Raw genomic sequence first — 20,546 nt, 5'->3', positions numbered from 1 at the left:
GACAAGACTCAGTGGGTGACCTTGGTGTCAAGCCAATTGTGCTCAAACCCTGCTCCTTCTCCTCTGCAGAAAAGGGAAGAGAAAGCCTCTCTTGCAGGGTTCTGGGGGTCATAGATAGCTGCACGCACAGCGCTTGTGATGCTCTCCCCGTCACTGCCCAGAGTCCCCAGCACTGCAGAAGCACCAGCACGCTTGAATTCTGAGCAGCCTTTTTAGATTCCACTGGTCTTACCCAAGTAGTGGAGACATTTAAATGTCACCTGCTTTCTCAAACCAGACCCACTATGGGAGCTTGTCTGAGGGTCTCCCTGTGTCCGGAGATGAAAGCCATAGCATTTGCCCCCACAAGGACTGGCATTTCAGGAATTTCCATGAAGCTTCATCCACAGCATCTTTGCCCCCACGATTTAGCAACACTCACCATGTCCTGATCCTGAGGAGTATGCCTGCTGTGTAGCACATGAGTCACCATGAAGAATCAAGTTGTTTTTTGTCAACCTCTGTCACTCCTGGGGATGTCAGCTATTTTGAATTTGGTCTTTCTTAGTTACTTGAACCTCAAAAAAGAGAGAATTATAACAGACACACAGTAAAAGTGGCGATATTTATTTATCTCTAAGGTGGAAAGCATGGCCACGTGTACACACTGTCCTCTGGGCAGCAGTGAGGTGACAGCAGAAGTATAGATGACATTTAACATCAACTTGGAAAGTTGGGCCTTAAGAGAATTAAGCCCTAACACCTAGGGCACTCCTTGAATGTCACAAGGTTGTTCCTGTCCTGGGCACCATCTTTGGGAGAGGTGAGAAATTAGTCCTGCAGCTCATTTCTATGTTCTGTGTTCAGATGAAGAGTGCCGGTAATTTGAGTAGTAAAAGAGCCGAAAGTTCAAGGATTAGGTACTGCAGAGGAAGGAGGTGCACAGGCAGGCCCTCCACAGGTTTGCACTGAGGAAGTGGGAGTAAGCCAGTCTCTATGTTGCTGACAGCCTCTAGGTAACAGCTGACATGTCACAGGTACATTCACTTCTACGAACTGCTGGCATTGTTCACTGTGCTGAACTGATTCCGGTGAGCTTCTCAGTCATTTGTAAATTTCTCCTCTCCAATGGGCCTCGATTTCAAAATGGTAGCATAAACCACAAAAGCCATGATGCCAAAACATCTCCGTTCTCATTGTCAGAATGGAACCAGAATTACAGAGTGCCCCCAAAACACTTCAAACGCCCAGACCTCCACCTTTAAGACTTGGTGGGGTTGGCAACTCTCCCCATGAAGAGCAGACAGCTGGTGCGGTGCTCATAGACAAGGAAGAGGAAGGGGCGGTCGACAGTGAACCGGACTTGGGTGGACAGCGGCATGAACCCCACTGTGGTCACGGCAGCAGCTTGGGTGCCCTCCTCATTCACCGTGATGGTACCTTGGTGCTTGAACTGTTTCAAAATGGAAAGGAAGTTGTCAGATCCCATCAGTGAGCACACAGAAGGATAGATGATATAGTGAGTCTCCTCTCATTTAGGTTAGAAACACCACATAACAAGGCACAAACCACAGCTGGCCAAAATAACCCTTGAAGATCTCTGCCAGATGTGGTAATTGTGCTCAGAGGCTGTGTCATATAAATAGTACGTATCTCTATAAACTTCAACATCATAGTCTCTCATGGTGGTGGCCATAGTATGAGTAATCTGCCAGCAAGACAGCAGCTGCATGCCCCATCTCCCCGGTACTACGCTCTAGGTGCACTGCCAGAAGGATGAGGTCGGGTTTTTTGGACTGGTGTTCTCTCTTGTAGTGTGTCTATTTTGTCAAGTTCAGTATGCAGGTCATGCATTTTCTCTGCATGTATTTAAAGGATCTTTCATGATTCAGCTGAGTGTCGCTATTTCAGGGGTTGGAACACATGCCTCCTCTCTTTCTGCAGTCAGTGAGAATGTGACTCATTCCCATGCTGCTCCCTAAAACAGACTACCCTACCCACACAGTATCTGGCAGACCGAGGGAGAGCAGATCCAGCACCCCTGACTTCTGAAGTCAGGACAGACAGGAGGGAGGCTTTGCTGGGGGCAGACCCTGGGCACAGGTGCGGAGGGTGGACAGAGGGAGAGGTTACCAGATCAATGGTGATCCTGTGGTCTGAGATTCCGGTCATATTGCTTTCTTTGTCAAACAGTGCTGTGACCCCCATTGACTTCAGGGCCTCTACCAGGTTGTAGTTCTTCTCCAGTTTGAATTTAGGCAGAAGTACCTCTCGAGTTCTGGGCAGAGAAGGAAAGGGTGCCCAGTTTTATTGAACCACAAGTTCCAAAAGAATCCTGTTTTTCCCTCAAATGCCCTCACTTCCTTTCCCCCACCAACCCCAGGTTGCTTTTATCACAGAATAAAATTTATATCACAGTACAATCAGTTGAGTTTTGGGGAAAGACCATCCATTATGATTCCAGTTTCTTAAAATGTAGGTATGGTTAGTGCTATCCAGTCATTTCCTCCATACTGTAGGGTTCATGTTCCGTCTTACGGGTCAGCAGCAGAACTGTTACTGGTTTATGGTTTGAAAGTATCTAAAACAATTCTCTTGATTCCAGGAATTTCTTGTTAAGTAATCAGTTGAATATCTGGTCAATATACAGAAAAAGGAACCCTTCACATGCCAGTGTTGAATGTTCTCTGTCCTTGCTTCAACACATTCAGTCTTTACGGATAAATAGCAACTACAGTGCCCATGAGGCCAAATCCAGCACACAGAGGGGATAAAGAGACATCAGACACAATCCCTTTTCTCAAGAGCTTGCTTTCCTTTTGGCAAGCCAGGACTCATATGTGTGAAGCAGCAAAATGGTAAAAGCGGTATGGTAATGTCTGAACAACTAGAACAGATCTCACTACTGGAGCCATCCAGCGGAAGGTGGGAAGGAGCAGGTATTCCTGTGGCCTAGAAAGCTGCCCACAGCCTGAGACATGGCGTGAGCAAAGCCTGGAGGACGCTTGAGCTGTGGTCTAGCTGGAGTGCCAAGGGGCACTGTTCAGACTAGGAGGAAAGAGGAGGAGGGGCAGAGTAGGCCAGATGGGAGGCTGTTTCTTTGGGCCTGGCCAAGAAGCTGGGCTGTGTCCTGTGGGCAGATGGCCCACAGAGAGCTTCGGAGCAGAAGAGCCGGGGCGGAAGAGTGTCTTAGGAATGCTGTTTGGAGACCAGTGCAGGGTGGCTAAAGGAGTGGAATGGGCAGGCTGGTTAAGCCTTCTTAGCTCAGGGTGGGAGGTCATAGGCGATGAGGTTAGGAAAAAGAGGGGACATTTTTAAGGAAAAATTGACAGGGCCTGATGACTCATCCCCTCCCTGAGCAGATACCCTCTTCTAAGAGCCCTCTTCTCAGTTTGTTACATTTCTTTGCATTCTTGTCCCAAAAGGAGACCAACATCTAATAAAATAGAAATGCAACTTCTCTATTCTTTCTGGTGTGATATGCTAATAATTGTGGTAACTATTTAAAACCTGTAGTTTTGCCTATGGAGTAACAAATAATAATGGGAAATCATGAATGATGTGTCCCTAATGGGTTATGAGGACTGCAGGATTTCCTGCACAGGGACGGCAGAGGTCATCACATGTACCAGGTGCTGCAAGGGATGCTCAGTATCACTTTTCTGTGTACTCTCTGTATCTCTCTCTGCAACCCTGGGAAGTCATGGAATCATGCTGCTTTCACAGATGATGAAGCCATAGAGCAAATAGGCGGCAGAGCCAGGACTGTTTCCACACTGGCTCTAAGTCACCTGTCCCTCACTTCTGAAAATGTGTGTTTCTCACAGATGCTGTCTGATTACTTCTCACTGAGCAGGAAATTTGGGCTGAACTTACAAAAATGGCCCAGTATGGCAGTTCTTGGGTTTTTATGCACACATCTCCCTTCTCCTTAAAATGACCCAAACTCCCAGTGTTTCTGGTCTCTCCCTGCTTCCCGGAGATCAAAAGAACAAACATTCAACCTAAAGTACCTGTTGGTCATGCTTTTCTGCCATCTCTCCACCACCTGGGGTGTCAGCTGTGCCTCAAGTGTCTTCATCCCAGACAGCTTGTGCGGGACCACGATTAGCATGCTGATGCCCCCCACATACTCCAGTTGCAGAATATCACAGTCCAGCTCCTGGTCATTTGCTGCTAGAAAGTTCCCTTTGGTCTGCATCATGGAAACTTTGACCGCCTCTCGCTCATTCAGCCGAAAGTTGTGATTGTGTGTCATTTCTACTGGGAATTTATTCACCCAGGATCCTGTAAAGTCAATTAGAATAGGGCTTTTATTAAAATGTTATTTTAAAGCCATGGTCTACGCATGCGAGCATGCACCCGAAACACCTGGAGGGCGCGTTCTGGCTGCAGGGCCCACCCGCAGAGTCTCTGGTTCTGCTCTAATTGGAGCCAAGAACTTGCATTTCTAACAAGTTCCCAGGTGGTGCTGATGCTCCTGGTCTGGAGACCACACTTTGAGGACCACCGTTCTAAATGACTCCAAGGTCAGAGTGCTAACATACTTGTAGGAAGTATGATAATGGTAGAAAAGTTAGGTGACTGGAATGAATTCTGGTTTAGAGGTGGGGGCTAACTAGTTGACTCTAGCAAGATCCCTAACCGGCCTGGACCTGTTGGTTGAGCTGCAAAATGAGTACCTTTTTGCTCATGGGAACCCTGCTTCGATAGCCTTCATCCCGTCCACTCTGCGATTCCATAAGGACTAGAAGGATATACTGATGATGCCATCAGATCTTCATGTCAGATTTACGTGTAATGCTGTGTCCAGGAGTAAGTATATGTCTGTTTTAGCTTTAAGATACTAGTAACTTTAACAATGGCTGCTGACAACTAAGAGCTGGCCATGTGCCAGGCATTCCTCCAACAGTCTTTCCTGTATCCTTCCTTTCCTCCCAGCAACCATATGCAATGTGTGCTTTTTATTATAAGCCTTGTTTTACAGATGAGGAAACAATTACAAAGACGCAAAGCAGCTTGTTTCTAACTGGTGGGTAGAGCTGCTGGGATGAGATGAGTCTCTACCCCAGGCTTCTCAGCCTCAGCACTATTGACATTTGGGCAGTTTTCTGTTATGGGGGCCATCCTATGCATTATAGGGTATTTAGCGGCACCCCTGGCCTTTACCCCTCAGATGCTAGGGCTGCTTCTTCCTTCCCCCCAGGTTGTGGCAACCACAGATGTCACTGTGCTTTTGCTGGAGCTGTCACATGTCTCCTGGGATTCTTTCCTTCTGACTTCCTCCTGACCCAACCTCTGTTTATATTGTGCTTTACAAGGTGGTTATAATATTTGTAATTAAAAATCAAATTAGTAACAGATTTAGGCGCTCACGATTAAAATTATATTTCTAGACTTTCCTTTCTTCTGATGAGCATCCATGAAAGATTGGGTGCTGCTAGCATTTCATCTCTCTGATTCCAACGTTAAATTAAGTGACTATCCAACAGGAGGGGAAAAGGATACGTATATATTTGCCACTTTGACCCCTTGGTGTGTGACACTGGTTACTAGGTGTTGGAGGTTACAAACTGACTGCTGTAGTCATTCTGCAGGCCTTGCCGGCAGGAATGACTCACTGCTAGGTTTCTCTGACTGCTCCTGATGACTTGGCCAGCCTAATGCAGAGGCACTTGTGTCTGGGGTTCCCCACAGACCTGTAGAATTGAGGGTTTTGGTGCTGCCCAAGTAACTTACATTGACTGTTCTAAAGCTGTTCCTAAACATAGGTTAGTTGCTCATAGAAGCAGACTAAACGTCTCTGGCAATATCATACCTACTTAGTATATGATATGACCATGGCATCTGCAGTTTTACTCCTTCAAGGTCATTGAGCTCTTGCCACCATATCAGGCTAGCACTGCATCACTGTCTCTTGCAGTGTTGCACACAGCCCTGTTAGAGTAGATTCATCAACTCTGTTATAAAGCTGAGGAAACTGAATCACAGAAACATTGAACTTGCTTGAGGCTACATGACTAAAAAGTGGGGAGGCCAGGGCTTAAACTCATTTTTTCATTTCCATGTACTTATGATCAGTAATAAACAGTATACGTGTGCGGAGGCACCTGGGTGGCTCAGTCGATTGAGCTTCCGACTCTTGATTTCAGCTCAGGTCATGATCTCGGGGTCGGGGTCGTGAGATTGAGCCCCACTTCAGGCCCCATGCTGGGCTTGGAGCTTGCTTGGGAGTCTTTCTCTCCCTCTCCTCCCCCTCCCCACTGCTTATGAGTGCGCTTTCTCTCTTAAAATATGTGTGTGTGTTCATTATATGTGTGGCATGTGTCTGTGTGTCTGTTACAAGCCTGTTAGAGCCTTAGCCTTTGATCGGCCACCACAATGCCAGTGGTGTGCCTAGCATTTGAGAGGGAAGCCCAAGAGGTCTGGCTCAGCCTCCATGCCCCTCCTGCATCCTTGAGTGCTTCAGCCCTACTTTGTCTATCTGACAGATTGCCTGCCTGGCACAGCTACAGGGAGGCCTCGGCTTACCCTCGGCAGCCCCACCTCCCCAAAGCAGCAGCCAAGAGAGGGCCCCTGTCCTTCGCCTCTCTGAGCTGCTGTAACTAGTGTTGGAGCTAACAGGCGAGGAAGCACAGCCTCTCACTCCTCAGGGACTGACTAGCTGTTGCCTACCAGGTTTTGGTTGTGTATCACCATGAGTCACTGAGATGTGGACCTATTCTTTGTGTCTGCCCTTTGGCTCTCTAGGCTTGTAGAGTGAGGTAGAGGTTTCTTCTGGTTCAAGTCCCAATGAGAGCACTGTGCATGAGGTCTGGATTTTATGTCCATTGCCCATTTACTTCCAGGATCCCAGGGGTCCTGTGTGTGTGTGTGGGGGGGGGGGGGGATGTCCTTTCTTGTCTGGCCCAGAATAGTTGGTCTAGAAATAATAGTTTATTTCCTATCCCCTCCTGCCCATTAGTGCACAAGTGTCCCCAAAAGGACTTGCAAATATTAATGTTAGTCAAGCTGAACGGTTTTCAGATACCTGTCTTCAGCTTCTTGTCCATATTCCTGCTTACTGATAATTGGGAAAGGAAATTAAAAAAACTCAAATCCAGGATGGCCAAATGGTAAAAAGGTTTTTCATTTTTTCTTCCAGTTTAATGAAGCACTGGAGACCGCCTGCCTGACACAACCTTAGTTATGCCCCTTACTGGCTATGTGCCATGGGAGCATCATTTTACTTCTCTCTGCTTTGCAGCTCTGTCTATAAAATGGGATGCTAATAACAAGGTTGTGATGAAGTTTCAGTGAGCATAAAGCATAGAATTAGAGCCCAGTATCAGCTACTACCGACCTCATCCTGATCTTCCCTGTGTCTTGGTTTCCTGGATAAATCAGAGCTAGAGCACACAGTTGTTGATGTTCAGTCCATCTGTGCACTAAAAGAGTATGTCACGAGTTTGTTTTGAGAAACCTAAAGCTATTTCTTACCTTTAAAGTAGATGCAGTTTAAAATCATCATCTGAGTAGCTGGGTCAATATTCTCCAGTGCGTCTTTTATGAGACCCTTGGTCAGCTTCAGAATGTGGTTATTGGTTTTTGATATGAAGGCAGGGTCTGAGAAGTCAGCCGCCTGGGCCTCTGCAAAGTAGTACTCTCTTACTTTTCTTTTGAAGTCATCCAGGATTGGAAATTGCTTTTGGACATAAAGGTCATTGACTGACCGCAGTGTGTACCCAAAATTCCTCCTGAAGAGGCGATGAGTCAGCTTACGGAAGAGATTGTGAATGGTCATGATCTCATACTTGCTGCTGGCATTGACAAAGTCTTTGAAATGCAAAATTGAGTGCACTTGTTCATAAGTCTCCCCCTGGAGGCCAAAGGAAATCATACCCATGGCAGTGGAAATGCCCACTGGGGCTATGAAGATGTTGTCGGTAGAATGGGCCTGCTCCTTCAGTGCTCGGTAAAGGTTGAAAGCAAACTTGGCATTGAGGATGTTGAGACGCTGGATACGGCTCTTGCCTTGGAAGAGCTGGAGGATGTTCCCAGCACCGGCCTCTGAATCAGTTGGTGAAACTGCGTCAATGATGTCAATATAGTCATCATCTTCGCTGAATATCTTCTCTAGGTCCAGATAATCCTCGTCCTCCTCCCCCTCTGTGATCCAGTCATTGGTGACTGTGTTTTCCTTGTGGAAGTCAGCAGGGAGAAGGGACATGCTCAGGTTTTTGCTATTTAACTGCCCCCATTGGGAGTCTCTGGATGGAGAATCTTCCCCTCCTTCCTCAAGCTGACCAGCCAGGCTGTTGTTCGCACACATGGACGTTAAGATGAGAGAAATGATGAGGGGTTGGAACGGGCATTTCATTTTGGCAAAGCTAAAGTTGGGAGAGAAAACCAGCAACACTGTGAGAGGTAGCCTAGTGGACCTGCCACCACAGTGCTTGGAGGGCAAGCCCATGGCTTTGACCCAGGAAGATGCCCTGGGAGTGTCAGTCCTTAATCATTTTAAGATCATGCACTTTAAGAGAGACTGGTGAAGATAAACAGATACCCAACATTTTGTCTGGCTTCCTAAACCTATCTGAATGATCTGCAGGCCCCTAATTGAGAATCCTTTCTATAAAGATTCTTGAAACTGTGACCATATAGATTTCTGGGGACTCAGCATTCTGAGGGAGTTTCTTTTTCATTCACTCACCAAACTTCGTCTCCTATTTTCTAAACAACATGTTAGGCACTGGAGGCACAAAGGTATCCCCTATCACAGAGCTCTGCCAGCAAGACAGGGAACAGATGTGCACAAAGCAGGGAGGCTGGGCAGCCCTGGTGGCTCAGCAGTTTAGCGCCGCCTTCAGCCCAGGGCGTGATCCTGGAGTCCCGGGATCAAGTCCCACGTCAGGCTCCCTGCATGGAGCCTGCTTCTCCCTCTGTCTGCATCTCTGACTCTCTCTCTGTGTCTCCCATGAATAAATGAATAAAATCTTAAAAAAAAAAAAAAACAAAGCTGGTAGGGGTGCAGAGCTGGGGTGTGGCCCTGCTGCCTGTCATAAGAGCAGGGTGCCAGGAGAGCTTCCCCACTTCACGAAGAGATGGGGCCTGAGTGGAGATGTTGAAAAATGCATCAGGCCAGGCTTTCTGAAAACAGATATCCTAAAGATATGTGAAATCCGTCGCATTATTTGGGGTTGTGCAATTTGCATAAGATTAGGAATTTGTCGTAATGCAGAGATCCTCTGGGTGCCTAGTGAAAGGTGGCTGGTGGCCTGTCTTTCCCCTGCTGTCTTTCCCCAGAGGCTATGAGGCTATATGGCTTACCACAGGTACCTTGTCTTCTCTGCATCTGTTACTTGGCTCACACTGCTGTCAGGAGGACCTACTGAATTTTTTTTTACTTAACTGCTTCTAGAATGAGGTTAGAAGTAATCTTACCAGGTGTATAAAGTCTGTGTGAGGTGATAAAGTCAGAAAGTTCTCACTAGAAGGCCTGAGGGGCAGTCCCTTTATTTAAATAAACAAGGTAAGTTTTTAATACATACACTGGGAGAAGCCCGTCTTTATCTACCCGTCACCTTTCTTATTCCAAGGAAGGATGTGTCTTAACTTGTCAAATCAGTTTTACCTGCTAAATGGCTTTCTCTTTCTCTTGCTTTACTTCCTGCATATTAATTGTATCCTGGGTAGATGAGCTATTATTTAATGCTTCCATGTTTCTGCAGAACAACTACAGCAAGCATTTATAATGTTATACCATCTTACGTGATCCCAGCATCACTTCTGAAAAGCCTGGAAGGAAGAACTGTATCTTGTCAAGTTTGTTGTTTGTGTGTAACCATCTCCTGTTAGGTAGATATTTGAGGATGAGAATATCTCCTTCCAGTCTAGGCCAGATATGAGTTACTGGCACCTGTGTTAAGTAAATATTTGGACTTGTTAGGCCTGAAAATGGGCCTAGCTATACAGATACCCAACTTGTGACGCTCTCAGTTTTGTTGTTGATGGCAGCGACTCTTTTTTTAATTTTTAAAAATATTGTATTTAAATTCAATTTGCCAACATATTGTATAACACCCAGTGCTCATCTCATCATGTGCCCTCCGATGCAGTGACTCTTGATAGAGTGTCTGCTGGATGCCAGGTGCTATACAAGGAATTTCTTTTTTATTATTATTTTTAAAGATTTTATTTATTTATTCATGAGAGACACAGAGAGAGAGAGAGGCAGAGACACAGGCAGAGGGAGAAGCAGGCTCCATGCAGGGAGCCCGATGAGGGACTCGATCCCGAGTCTCCAGGATCATGCCCTGGGCCAAAGGCAGGCGCTAAACCACTGAGCCACCCAGGGATTCCCCAAGGAATTTCATCTGTATAACTTAACTTCATCCTTTCAGCATTTTATTGTTACTGTATGTGGCAATGGAACCTCTGCCTCTTTGCCTTGGAGCATTGGGACTGGTTTCTCTGCCCCCCCAGCCTCCCTCCTTGGGTCTTCCCATAGGGTACTATGGAAATAATCCGCTCAAATGTTGTTCTAATCACCACCGAAAGACTTTTGAATCACACATTTTAGAGAAGGCAAGTCACATAGTTTCTGACTTTGAAAATGTCCATGGTCTTTTCCCGCCCCCACCCTCCCTGCAGCACCCAGCTGAAGCTGCGGGTGCTGCACATGTAGCCTGCACATGAAAAACAGTCTCTAATGTGTCTGGCTGCAGATAGTACTGGGCCCAGTTTCCAGATAGAATTGGACATAAAAATTGATAGCAGTACACTGTAAAAAGTTAGAAGAGAATGGAAGTCTCCTGGCTAGGCTACACTTAGAAAGATCCTTCTCAGGTAAAAACAAGGTTAAAAAAAGCAACAACTTGAATAAGAGTTCAGGGAAAGGAATCTGAGACCAGATAAGGAGGTAGAAGTGAAGACATTCATGATTTTTTTTTTTTTTTTTGGACATGATTTTTAACCCCTGTGTTCATATGGTATATTTGGAAGCCTCTTATACCCTGTTCCTACATTATATGATGAAAAGCCAAAAATAGTGTTCATTATTCCCTTACCTGAGAAAGGAGAAAAGCTCTCTGATATTTTCTGTGGATTGAAATTATGGATCTAAAAAACCAATCTTCCTATACACTTAGTATAACAAGAATTATATAAGACACTAAAACTACCACTAGATTATGTCCAAATGACTATCTTTGAAGAGAAGCAATATTTTTTAAAGGTAAATAATTCAAAAGTTTACTTTTCTGGGAACTTTACATGGCACTCTCTCATGCCAATTGTATGGAGCAAGGTTGGCCTTTATGGTCATGTATCAGAGCACAACACCTGGACACTCTAGGTCCTTCCTGGCTATGTCTTCAGCCCAAATAGGGCAGATGTGATGGGAGAGAAGTAACTGCTTGAAATTTTAAAAACCTTTCATCTTGAAATAACTTCAAACATAGAAAAGTTGAAAGATCAGGGTAGAGAACAGCCCCTATACGCCCTTTTCCCAGATTCACTAGCTTTTGTATTTTGGAACAGTTTCTTTATGGCTTTCTTTCCATGCATATACATCTATGTGTATGGGTGTGTATACACATGCAGGCACACAGCACATGTACTCTTTTTTTTTCCCCCTGAATCCTTTGAGAGTAGATCACTTAGAATGTGTCCCTGTAACTTTTAATTCTAATATTTCAGGGAAAAATGCCTAAGGACAAGGATATTTCATGCACCATCATAGTACAGTTCTGACTTAAAATAATTTAACATAGGCACAGTACTCTCCTATTACAGTTCCTTTTCCAAGTTTGACAACTGTCTCAATAATGTAACTGACAGAATGTTATAACAGGCAGACTAAAAAACACATTTTCCCATTTTTAAGATGCCATGGAAAGCTTTTCAGTTCATAGTTTGATAAAGAAATGTACCAGTTACCCATCTCTAACCACTACAAATAAGAATTTATAATCAGCAGAAATGTTAGAAACCAAACTCACCTCTGTGCTTCTGAGAAGTGGTGTTGCAGAGATGAAATGAGCCAAGGTCACCAGTGGGGTTTCAGTGTGAACTTTGGTGCTGGGCCGGTGTTGGGTATTTTCCAAAGTAAATATGTCCCAAATCAAACACCATTCAACTAGCTTTGTCAGCACAAACCCCCCTCAGCTGTATCTTTGGTCTCTGCTGAGTGACTTCTGACTCCTCTGCTCCAGTTCTGGTACAGCTGGTGTTTGGAAGGCATGACTATAGCTGTGTCGACGTGCTTGTGGGCGCAGTCCTCACTGAAGCTACCACGTAACTGAGACACTCTTCAGAGCTCTGGGGGCCTGGGTTGCATGAAGAGTAGCTGTAATGCTCCCCTAACAACAGAGGCCGTCTCATCAGCCCTCCAGCTATGGATTCTCCCACTCAGGTGATCTGCCCCTGGTCTGACCTGGCCCTGTTCTCCAGGGCTGATGCGACTGCTAGGCAGGTGTCCCCATGCTTCCATGAGCATGTCCTTCTGAAAAGCAGAGGGAAGGAGAATGAGATCAGTGATTCATAGCATAAGGAGACCTTGGTACAGAACTTTCTTCAGTCAAGGCTCACTGTGTCTGTGCCAGGCTTGCAGCCTCTCTCTCTCAGCTGTTACAGGACAGATAGGGTATTATTGAGCGGTGCTCCCCAAACTCTGGTCTACCTAGGCATTCACTAGGGGCTAGGATCACTCTTTAAAATTTATTTTAGGGCAGCCCAGGTGGCTCAGCTGTTTAGCGCCTGCCTTCAGAGATCCTGGAGACCCGGGATCAAGTCCCACATCGGGTTCCCTGCATGGAGCCTGCTTCTCCCTCTGCCTGTGTCTCTGCCTCTCTCTCTCTCTCTCTGTCTCTCAAGAACAAATAAATAAAAATATTTTTTTAAAAATTAAATTTTTTTAAAATTCTGTAATCTGGGACGCCTGGGTAGCTTAGTGGTTAAGCGTCTGCTTTCAGCTCAGAGTGTGATCCCGGAGTCCCGGGATCTTAAAATCTAATATCTTAAATAAATTCTGGGGCAGCCCCAGTGGCCCAGCGGTTTAGCCCCGCCTTCAGCCCAGGGTGTGATCCTGGAGACCCAGGATCAAGTTCCGTGTTGGGCTCCCTGCATGGAGACTGCTTCTCCCTCTGCCTGCCTCTGTGTGTGTGTGTGTGTCTCTCATCAATAAATAAATAAAATATTTTTTAAAAATTAAAAAAAATAAATTCTATAATCTAAAACATTATTACAGGAATATTCTCGATTGTGTGGAAGACCAACTTATCACAGAATGCTGCTCCCTGATTTTGGTACCCAGGAGTGTGTTGTTGTTGTTGTTGTTGTTGTTGTTGTTGTTTTTTAAAGATTTTATTTGTTTATTTATGAGAGACACAGAGAGAGACAGAGGCAGGAGAAGCAGGCTCCCCACGGGGAGCTCAGTTTGGGACTCAATTCCAGGACCTCAGGATCACGACTTGAGCCCAAGGCAGATGCTCAACCACTGAGCCACCCAGGTGCCCCAGTCCCACTGTCTTTTATCAGACATCCAATACCAGTCAGATTTCTCCATGACTTCTTTGGTAGCTTTTTAAAATCCAGGATCCAATCAGGGTTCTGATATAGCATTTGGTTATGTCTCTTTGGACTCCATCTATTTCAGTCTTTTTTTCTCTGACCTTGATCTTAGGGAAGGGCAGGTCAGTTATCTTTTTTTTTTTTTTTTTTTTTTCAGGTCAGTTATCTTATAACCCTTTCCCTTATCCTTTGCCTGTCCTGTCTCGGGGCCATACAGGACCCCTTCATCATCTTTTGGCGATCTCTGGAACCTCCTGACTCCTTTCTGTCTCTCCTGAAGCATAGGCATATATCCCTGCACATAGTCCTAACCAGTCTGACTACACTGTCTTTGTCTCAGGTTGCTTCAGATCATTTCTGGGGCCTTTTGTGATTCCACCATAGTCTTTCCTTCCTGGGAAGCAGAACCAGCTCAGCTGGTATGATGGAGTCATCAATGCAGGGAGAACCTATAAGGCATTTCCAAGCCCTAGTTCTTAGGAGGGAAGCAGGACGTTCTCAGGGTGAGAAGTAGGTTCACAAACTAAAGATAGATTTTTTTTAAAGATTTTATTTATTTTAATTTATTTATTCATGAGAGACACAAAGAGAGAGGCAGAGACATAGGCAGAGGGAGAAGCAGGCTCCATGCAGGGAGCCTGATGTGGGAGTTGATCCCGGGTCTCCAGGATCACGCCCTGGGCTGAAGGCAAATGCTCAACCACTGAGCCACCCAGGCGTCCCTAAAGATAGATTTTTGACAGTCATTTTCTCTCACTGTTCCAAAACCATTTTGGACTTTTCAGTCACTTGGGGCCTCTGATCTGATTGGGAGTGAAGCATTCTGAAAGCCTGACCATAGCCACCAAAGGCAAGTTCTTTTTATAGGACACCAGAACCTCTTGGCCACATTGACCTTGAACACCAAGCCAATGCTATGTCTGGGAACCGGGTCATGCCTCCACTGTCTCTTGGGACCTTTTTTTTTTTTTTTTTTTGAAGATTCACATGTGTTTAATGTATATAAAGGCAAGGAAAAGACAGTCCCAGATTCAAAAGCTATATTCTGTACAATTCATATGGTGGGGTTGAGGGGAACAGGGCCATAGAACCCACACCCGAACATGTACAAAAATAACTTACATGGTTACCCCCATCAGCAAAGGTGATGTAGCTCTTCCCAGCCCCCAGGGCCGGGGGGTACATTCTAGAAAATGGCACTGTGGAAGCTAACCAGTACGGGCCAAGGTGCTGTGGGGGTGGGAAGGGGTGCCAGTCCAGAGGGGAGGAAGCCTATGAAGAGGACTTGAGACGGTTGGCAGCTGAGCGGGAGCTGAGTAGCTTGTCTACCATGGTGTGGGCTAGCGTAGCCGGCTGGCCATCCTAGGGAGGCCCGTCACCTCAGAAATAGTCCCAGAGCTCCTTTTCTTTAAAGCCACCATGTTTGGCCACTAGCAAGCTGGAAGCCCCTCAAGTGTGCTTTTGTGGCAGTGTCCTTTTTGCCTTGAGACATTTCTGTCCACTGCTGCCCTCCGCAGTGCTTCACCTCCTCGGCACCTTCCCAGAGGCCACCCTGCACCCCCCCCCCACCCTATCTTGACTGATTCTACCCAAGGGCACAGCACCCTAGTAGCTTTCAAGGAGAAGCTGCTTCTCCCACACAGCATGTTGTCCAGCCCTAGGCCAGCACCTGTGGCCTCCCTGGGATTGTGGAAGCAGTGGATCTGTGGCAGAATTCTGGGAAGTACAGGCAACATTAAGGAAGAAACTAGGAAGTCCTGCCAACCCAGCTACCCAGAAATAATCGTTATTAATATGCAACTGGACTTTTTCCCTTTTTCTATACACACATATTTACATACAAATATACTTCAAATCTATACCATATTATATATATTTTGCATTTTTTTCACTCAATGTATTATAAGCTCTACCAGTGTCACCAAATATTCTTAGAAAATATAATTTCTGGGGCAGCCCTGGTGGCTCAGCGGTTTAGCGCCACCTTCCGCCCAGGGTGTGATCCTGGAGACCTGGGATTGAGTCCTGCATCGGGCTCCCCGCATGCAGCCTGCTTTTCCCTCTGCCTGTGTCTCTGCCTCTCTCTCTGTGTCTCTCATGAATAAATAAATAAAAATCTTAAAAAAGAAAATATTCCTGATATGCTGTAAATGTCCTGTTCAGCAAAACATTTAGTGTTTTTCTCTTTATTTTTCTGTTCTAACAAATGTTGCAACATTTTTGTGTTTAAATCAGATTTTTTGGATAGATCCCTAGAAATGGGATTTTAGGTGAAATGATGGGGCACTTTAGAATTTATTTTATTTTATTTAAATTTAATTGGCCGGGATCCCTGGGTGGCGCAGCGGTTTGGCGCCTGCCTTTGGCCCAGGGCGCGATCCTGGAGACCCGGGATCGAATCCCACATCGGGCTTCCGGTGCATGGAGCCTGCTTCTCCCTCCACCTGTGTCTCTGCCTCTCTCTCTCTCTCTGTGACTATCATAAATAAATAAAATAAATAAATAAATAAATAAATTTAATTGGCCAATATATAGTATAATACCCAGTGCTCATCTTATCATATGCCCTCCTTAATGCCCGTTATTTTTAGAATTTTTGACGCATTTCACCAAATTGCTTTCCAGGAAATAGTGTACCAATTTATAGTCCTACCAGCCACTGGTGCAAGTACCCTGCCTTCCCAGCAATGGTGTCATTGTGTGCGCCACTGCTGTGTCCCTGGTCCTCATGACTGTTTGGATTGTTGAGACCCCTCACTGTAGGTTGATTATCATGTAGGGGTCTTGATGTCCTCTGGGGGTTCTGTGAGGACTAACTTGTCCAACAAACGCTGTGCATAAATTTAACATTTTTGCATAACCTGCGAGCTACTCCCTGTCTCACGCTGGGGAGGACACCATCTTGAGCAAGGATGCAGGGACATGGGTCTCTCACCCCTGCACCTCTGTAACTCTGTAAGTCTTGCAGGACTTATTTTAAGTCTTGGGATTTTGCCCAAGATTACTGTTTGAAAAAGTTGTGCTGCCAGAAAAGATCTGAAAGTCACTCTCCTCAACCCACGAGGTTTCTCATGATTACCCTGTCTCTCCAGTCACAGCTGTTCACCTGTGCTCCAGCCTCCCAAGCCCTCCATGCCCTCCCCAAGCCCAGACTTTGAGCCCGACGCTCCTATGGCTGGATAGGTTCCTCTCTCTTCTCTGTCTGGCCAAGAGTTACTTACTTGCATGGTAACATTGAGACCCATAACACCTCTAGGAACTCTGCTACACTGTGATGATTTCCTCACATACCTCAACTGGGCAGAAAGGCTTTTGTAGGAATGGGGCTTTTCACTTCCTGGGTATGATGCCTGCTGCACATTAGCTACTCAATAAATGTTTGCTGAATGAGTGAGTATTTACCAGTGAACTGATCAAGAAGTGTTGGTCACTGGTCAGTGTATCTTTCCTACCCAAAATGACTGAGTGATTCTTGGAGAATAAATCTAGGGTTGATTTTATATCTGTAAGTTCTAGGGCTCATGAGCAAATAACCTCTTTTTCTCCCTCTGTCTTTGGTGCATTCAGCTCACCCGAAGGTTGCCTCCCATCAAAGAAGCCAAGCCTCGGTTGCAGAAGCTCTTCCGGGACTTCTGGCTCTATTCTGTGCTGATGGGATTTGCGGTGGAGGGCTCAGGTAGGGGAATATTCCCTCTCCTAGGGAAGATAGAGTGCAGAGAGAAAACAAAAGTGAGCCAGAACTGTACCTCATTATGGATGTGCATGCATTCAACATTAGTCCAAATTCAGATGCTGCTTCCTGCAAGTGTTTGTAAATGTTACAATTCCCCAGATATAGTTTAGGATTCTGAGAGTGCCATGTGTCTTAGGAAAAACCTGTCCAAGTTAGGAAACAGACTCATTTCTGTGCCCTATTTTGGGGATAATTGGCTCACACAAAGGACCCACGACTCTAGGAATGGTCAGCGTCAACTGCCCTGCGGTGCTTCTTAAGGAAGGTGATGGTCTCACTCACGGCTACTCTCTTGCAGGACTCTGGCCAGAAGAGTGGTACGAGGGGGTCTGTGAAATAGCCACCAAGTCACCCCTGCTCACGTTTCCCAGCAAAGAGCCACTGCGCTCCGTCCTCCAGTATAACTCCGCCATGAAAAACGACACAGTCACCCCCGTAAGGATTCTTGCCCTGCCAAGGACAGATGATACAGGGTTAAGTTCTCTTGAACAATGAGAAGATCCTTTCACTATCCTTGTTATCACACATTATCCATGACTCCTGGGCTCCTGGGGGAGGGCTGCCTTTTCCTCTAGGTGCTGTGTGAGCCCTTGAGCGTTTCTTTCCCCTAGGCTGAACTGAGCGAGCTCCGCAGCACCATCATCAACCTGCTGGACCCTGCTCCCGAAGTGTCCGCCCTCATCAACAAGTTGGACTTTGCCATGTCCACCTATCTCCTGTCTGTTTACCGGCTGGAATATATGAGGTATATAGGCCTTTGCCTCCCAGCACAGCCACACTGGAGCTAATTTTTAAACTTTCATGGCTTCTGGGAGTGAGACTCTTTTCAGTTCTTCCCAAGACACATAAGCTTTCTTACAAACCAAAAACCAAAAAACCCTCTGCTTTTCTTGTGTGTTCCTCCCTCTAGAGCACCACACACCACATCTTATAAATCCCCAGGTATCTAAACTCTCCTATCATCCTCTCCTTGTAGGGAATAGGCTTCTGAGCAATCACTATAGATGTTGCAAACTCAGTCCACTTGTCTGCTCAAGAGCCCCTGTTAGGAACCAGCCCTCACTGAGTATGTTCTCAGACATTCACTGAACTGGATCATATTCACCCCAGGACCACAGCTGATTACAAACAACAAATGGGAAATGGGAAGGAGCCTGTCTCAAAACTGCCCCACAGGTGGCCTGACACTCAGGATGCACATGTGACCACAGCAGACCTAAGACACACAGAGAGAGACAGAGACACAGGCAGAGGGAGAAGGCGCCATGAAGGGAGCCCGATATGGGACTCAATCCTGGGACTTCAGGATCACGCCCTGGGCTGAAGGCAGGTGTCAAACCACTGAGCCACCCAGGGATCCCCACGTCTCCTGTTTGTTGAGGTCACAGGATAGCTGCGATAAGTTATAGAAAAACTTTACCAAATGGTTTGAAAAATAAGGTGTTAGTTCTTAATAGGAGGAATACTTGGGAAATGTTACTATTTTAACCTTTATTTGGTGCCATGAAACCCTCTGGTCAAAGAACTCTTGTTCAGAAGCTCAACATATAAAATAGATTAAAGCTGTTTTGGGTAAGTGGGAGTGAGCGCCCACCTTACTGCCCTGTCCCCTCCTTCCTGCTTCTTGGGTAGCCCGAGGTGCCATAACAGAGAAGAATTTGAAAACCAGTGACACATTCTCCCCCAGAGTCCCACAGAGCCAAAGAACTTTTGGCCTTCCTTGCATTTTCCATTATAATTTTTTTATAAAAGTAATATGAGACCATTACACATAAACTTGGAAATAAATGGAGAGGAACAACCACTGACCTCACCACCATTCCCAATTGTATGTCAGTATAGTTCCCTCTCGTCCTTTTTATAAAGAATGTATTTTGAAAGAGAAACCCGCCAAAACAAAACAAGCAAACCAAACATAGACCAAAAACCTGGTTTGCTTCTAGCTTAATGGCTACAAAAGATGTCTCCACACCCTCTCAGCCTCAGTTGCCCTCAGGCAGGGATGTCTCCTTCCCCACAAGTGTGCCCATGAATGGAGTTCTCAGGTTCTCAGGACAGGCTGTTGAGTGGGCTGGTAGAGCAACGCCCTAAGGGGACAGCCCATGGTAGCTCCTAAGAGCCCAGCTCCCATCCCAGGTTGACTGCCAGGCCTCTGAGAACATTGTTAGCATGGAGAAACAACCCTGAAGCCTGTATTCAAGAACTTGGCTTGGGCTCCCAGCCACTGATTATTAGGAGAGCTGTAAAACAGTAAAGTGGACAATGTGAGAAATTACGTAAAAGATGTATAAACATGAGCACTCAAGAATGCATGAGCTTAAAGCCACTTGGCCTGCCTTACTAAGGTTTGACTCACAAAAGGTTGGTGTGGAAACCCACAGATGCATTCCACCAAGCGCTTGCCTGTGTGCATACGTGCCCCGCTATCTTAGAGGAGCCAGACTCTAAACAGCTACTATGAAAGTAAAACCAGTGCATAAAAATGAAAGAAAACATTGGGATAGGGGACGCCTGGGTGGCTCAGGAGTTTGGCACCTGCCTTTGGCCCATGGCGTGATCTTGGAGTCCTGGGATCAAGTCCCACATCAGGCTGCATGGAGCCTGCTTCTCCCTCTGCCTGTGTCTCTGCCTCTCTCTCTGTTTCTCTCTGAAATCTTTTTTTAAAAAAATTGGGATAGTACAGAAGATGCTAAAGGTGAAAAATACAAATGTCACCTTCCTGAATCCAGAGATGCCCACTATTGATAATTTTACTTTTCCTTCTAGAAATTCTCTATAAAATATTCTCTATAAATACAAACATATATATCCTACACATAGAAGGCACGTGGAGGCCTTTTGGGAACCTATCACTGACATCCTGCTGTACCCATTTCCCCCACACCGTGCTTTCTCTCTCTCTCTCTCTTAAGATTTTATTTATTCATGAGAGACCCACAGAGAGAGAGAGAGAGGCAGGCTCTCTGCAGGGAGCCTGATGTGGGACTTGGTCACAGGACTTCAGGATCATGACCTGAGCCAAAGGCAGACACTCAACCACTCAGCCACGCAGTGCTCTCCCCCTTGCTTTTTCATATAACTGTGCATCTTGGATGTTTTTCTATAGCTACCTCTTATTTTGGTGGCTGTATGATGTGCCATTAAGTGATGTACAAAGGCAGCTGAGTAGTCTCTTGATGGACATTTAGCCAGCAGTGTTAGGAGAATCCTGATGCACGTAACCCTTAAGATCTATGACTTAACCCTTAAGATCTATGGATTGCTGGGTGGAACAATGTGGGAA

General features: G+C 45.9%; 2 protein-coding genes across 3 annotated transcripts in view; one reads left to right on the top strand and one right to left on the bottom strand.

Moving 5' to 3' along the window:
- The window catches only part of PI4KA (phosphatidylinositol 4-kinase alpha), a 119,683-nt gene that overhangs the window by 54,926 nt on the left and 44,211 nt on the right, over window positions 1-20,546 (top strand). For both annotated transcript variants that reach the window (XM_025982669.2, XM_072723448.1), the window contains exons 20-22: window positions 17,098-17,206; window positions 17,562-17,698; window positions 17,875-18,008. In XM_025982669.2, the coding sequence (XP_025838454.2) occupies window positions 17,098-17,206; window positions 17,562-17,698; window positions 17,875-18,008 (380 nt within the window). The remainder of the gene's footprint in view (window positions 1-17,097; window positions 17,207-17,561; window positions 17,699-17,874; window positions 18,009-20,546) is intronic.
- Window positions 586-12,540, bottom strand: SERPIND1 (serpin family D member 1). Its single transcript, XM_025982670.2, has 5 exons — window positions 11,961-12,540; window positions 7,459-8,348; window positions 3,993-4,266; window positions 2,113-2,257; window positions 586-1,432 (listed from the first exon to the last, which is right to left on the bottom strand). Exons 2-5 carry the CDS (start codon window positions 8,336-8,338, stop codon window positions 1,241-1,243), a joined length of 1,491 nt encoding a protein of 496 aa, XP_025838455.1. The 5' UTR covers window positions 8,339-8,348; window positions 11,961-12,540; the 3' UTR covers window positions 586-1,240.

This window comes from Vulpes vulpes, chromosome 10 (genome assembly GCF_048418805.1).
Source record: "Vulpes vulpes isolate BD-2025 chromosome 10, VulVul3, whole genome shotgun sequence".
NCBI classification, from domain to species: domain Eukaryota; kingdom Metazoa; phylum Chordata; class Mammalia; order Carnivora; family Canidae; genus Vulpes; species Vulpes vulpes.
Note: the sequence above shows the minus strand (reverse complement) of the source record. Positions and strands in the feature narration are given on the sequence as shown.